A 3244-nucleotide genomic window follows, 5' to 3' on the forward strand; every position below is an offset into this window, starting at 1 on the left:
AAAGCACGCAAAAAGGACAAACCTTACCATTAAGTTCGAAATTAACTTCCATAGTGGCTAGATCAAGACTGCGTTGTCCCTCCAGCTCCGAACGTCGCACTTTGGGCCATTCTGTGTCTCTCTTCCTCAATAGAAAAGGATTTTCTCTTTAGTTTAGTTTCCCCTCTAGTGTGCGTGATCTGAGTTGCCAAAAGGTCCATTTTAAACATGAATTTGGCTCCGTCGCTCACCTGTGTTGGGTGAGATGAGTTGAATTAATACTTCCATCACTCTTTTGTGTTCGAAATTAATGTTATTTGAAATTCCATTTAAAAAAAAAAAAACTTCTGCTATATAGTTTTCCACCCAACGCAGTATCTATTTCAACCACACGCAAGCTGATTTTCCCTTTTTTTTAAATCTTGTAAATAGTAATATTTTAAAACATGAGTATTGTTAATTATAAATTTATATCCATTCTCTTTTTTTGTATCTTAGCATCTCGTGTGTCTTTTATCATGGGTAAGAAAATAAATGTGTGAGTGTGTGCGTGTGTGTGTGTGTGTGTGTGTGTGTAAGTATGTACGTGTGTGTGCGTGAATCACCCCAGCAGTTAGGTCTCGTGCATGTAATGTCGGATGCCAAAAAGACAATAAAGTGTCCCGCTAAAAAGGAAATTGTTTGATTCCTCTCCCCTCACAAGAAAAAAGATAAAAAAAGAAAAGAAAAGAGAACATTTTACTCAAACTGTACTACTGCCTCTTTGTGTGTGTGTGCTTATATATATATATATATATATATATATATATATATATATATATATATATATATATGCACATATATATACAAACACACACACACACACATATGTGTGTGTGTATGTGTGTGTGTGTGTGTGTGTGTGTGTGTGTGTGTGTGTGTGTGTGTGTGTGTGTGTGTGTGTGTGTGTATGTTCGTATGTGTATGTGTGTATGTGTGCGTCAGTGTATGTGTTTGTTAGTTGTTTGTTCATGACTGTAAGTATGTTTCTGTGTATGTTTAGATGTTTATGTTTGTCTTTGTAGATGTACAGGTGCATTTATTCGTATGGTATATCCGTTTCCATATGAATTCAGATTCGTACAAGTAACCAGTTAAAACCATGAAACGGGAATGAATTATGTTGCAATGCCCTATTAAAATGAAAAACAATGAATATGTCAATCATTAACTTCAAAATAATGAAATCGGAAATTGCAAAGTTAACACGGAAAAAGTCAACTACAACCCTCGAATATTATGAAAAAAAGGCAAAATGATAATGATAATGATGATCATTATAGGAACATCAATAAATGGTAATAAGATTGATAATAAAAATGATGATAGTAAAAATATTAAAATAATGATAATGATAATGATAACGATAATGATAATGATAATGATGATTATAATGAGGATAATGATAATAATGGTACTAATGATGATGATAATAATATTAATAATAATGATACTACTACTGCTAATAATGATAATAATAATAATAACGATAATGATAATAATGATAATAATAATAATGATATAATAATGAAAATGATAATATAATGATAATAATAATGATAATAATATTAATAATAATAATAATAACAATAATGATAATAATAATAATAATAACAATAATAATAATAATAATGATGATAATAATAATAATAATAATAGTAATAGTAATAGTAATAGTAATAATAATAATAATAATAATAATAATAATAATAATTATAATAATAAAGATTATAATAATAAAGATAATAATAATAATAATTATAATAATAGTAATAATAATAATAATAATGATAGTAATAATGATAATAATAAGAATACCAATAATAATAATAATGATAATGATAATGATAATAATATTAATAACGATAATAATATTAACAATAATAATAATGGCAATAATATTAATAATGATAGTAACGATATTAATAATAATAATAATAATAATATTAATAATAATAATAATAGTAATACAAATAATAATGATAATGATGATGATGATGATGATGAGGATGATAATACTACTAATAATAGCAACAATAATAATACTAATACTAATAATAGTAATAAAAATAATAATAATGATAAGGATGATGATAATCATAATAATAATGACACTAGTTATAATAATGATAATAATAATGATAATAATAATGATAATAATAATAATAATAATAATAATAATAATGATAATGATGATGATAATCATAATAATAATTACACTAGTTATAATAATGATAATAATGATGATAATAACAATAATCATGATAATAATAATTATGTTGATAATAATAACAACAACAACAACAACAACAATAATAATAATAATAGTAATAATAATAATAGTAATAATGATCTTATTACTACTACTTCTACTAGTAGTACTATTACACCCACAGTAGTACTGTTACTACTATTGCCACTGGTATGACGACCACTACTACTACTACTTCTACTATTATTATTACCACTACTGCTACTATTATAACCACTACCAGTACCACCACCACCACTGCTACTACTACTACTACTACCACTACTACTACTACTACTACTACTACTACTACTACTACTACTACTACTACCATAATAAAACAAAGCAAGACCAATCACTCTCCCTTCCAAAAACGAAAAAACGAAAAAAAAAAAAAATCGTATCATATAGAGATAACACGCAACAACATCACGAATTTCGGAAACGTGCTGGAGTCCGAGATAGCTTCGACCAGCTGTTTCAGGCGAAGGAAAAAAAGTACAAGAAAGGGAAAACTGCTGTTGAGACAAAACTTTTTCGCTGAGTGCTAGGCTGTTGTGGACGAGTGAGAGACAGTGAGGGTTGAAAATAGTGATGGTGATGGTGATGATGATGCAGCACTATCCCCGTCCATTGCTAGAACTATTGTTGGTAATGGTAGTGTTATTACTGCTGTATCTTCAAGTGTTATTAATTCTTCTAATAATGATAATGATACTAAAACTACAGCTACTATTAGTATAACCATTACTACTATTGCCCAATGATGACAGTGATGATAAAGTTATTGATAATACAGGTAATAACGCTAATACAAAAATAGTAGAAATATTGATTCGGTGATGAAGATAAGGATGATGTTGATAATAGTAATAATGATGTAATAATAATTGGGCAATTACTACTACTACTAGTGGTAATAAAATGATGTGAATAATAATAATAATGATGATAATTATATGATAATGATAATGA

The 3244-nt window shown here is 27.3% G+C and overlaps 1 protein-coding gene across 1 annotated transcript in view; it reads left to right on the forward strand.

Moving 5' to 3' along the window:
* Positions 1 to 207: 207 nt before the first annotated feature.
* The window catches only part of LOC125042434, a 15144-nt gene continuing 12107 nt past the window's right edge, over positions 208 to 3244 (forward strand). The window contains exons 1-2 of the mRNA XM_047638066.1: positions 208 to 239; positions 1044 to 1104. Of these exons, the coding sequence (XP_047494022.1) occupies positions 208 to 239; positions 1044 to 1104 (93 nt within the window). The remainder of the gene's footprint in view (positions 240 to 1043; positions 1105 to 3244) is intronic.

This window comes from Penaeus chinensis, chromosome 32, assembly GCF_019202785.1.
Source record: "Penaeus chinensis breed Huanghai No. 1 chromosome 32, ASM1920278v2, whole genome shotgun sequence".
NCBI classification, from domain to species: domain Eukaryota; kingdom Metazoa; phylum Arthropoda; class Malacostraca; order Decapoda; family Penaeidae; genus Penaeus; species Penaeus chinensis.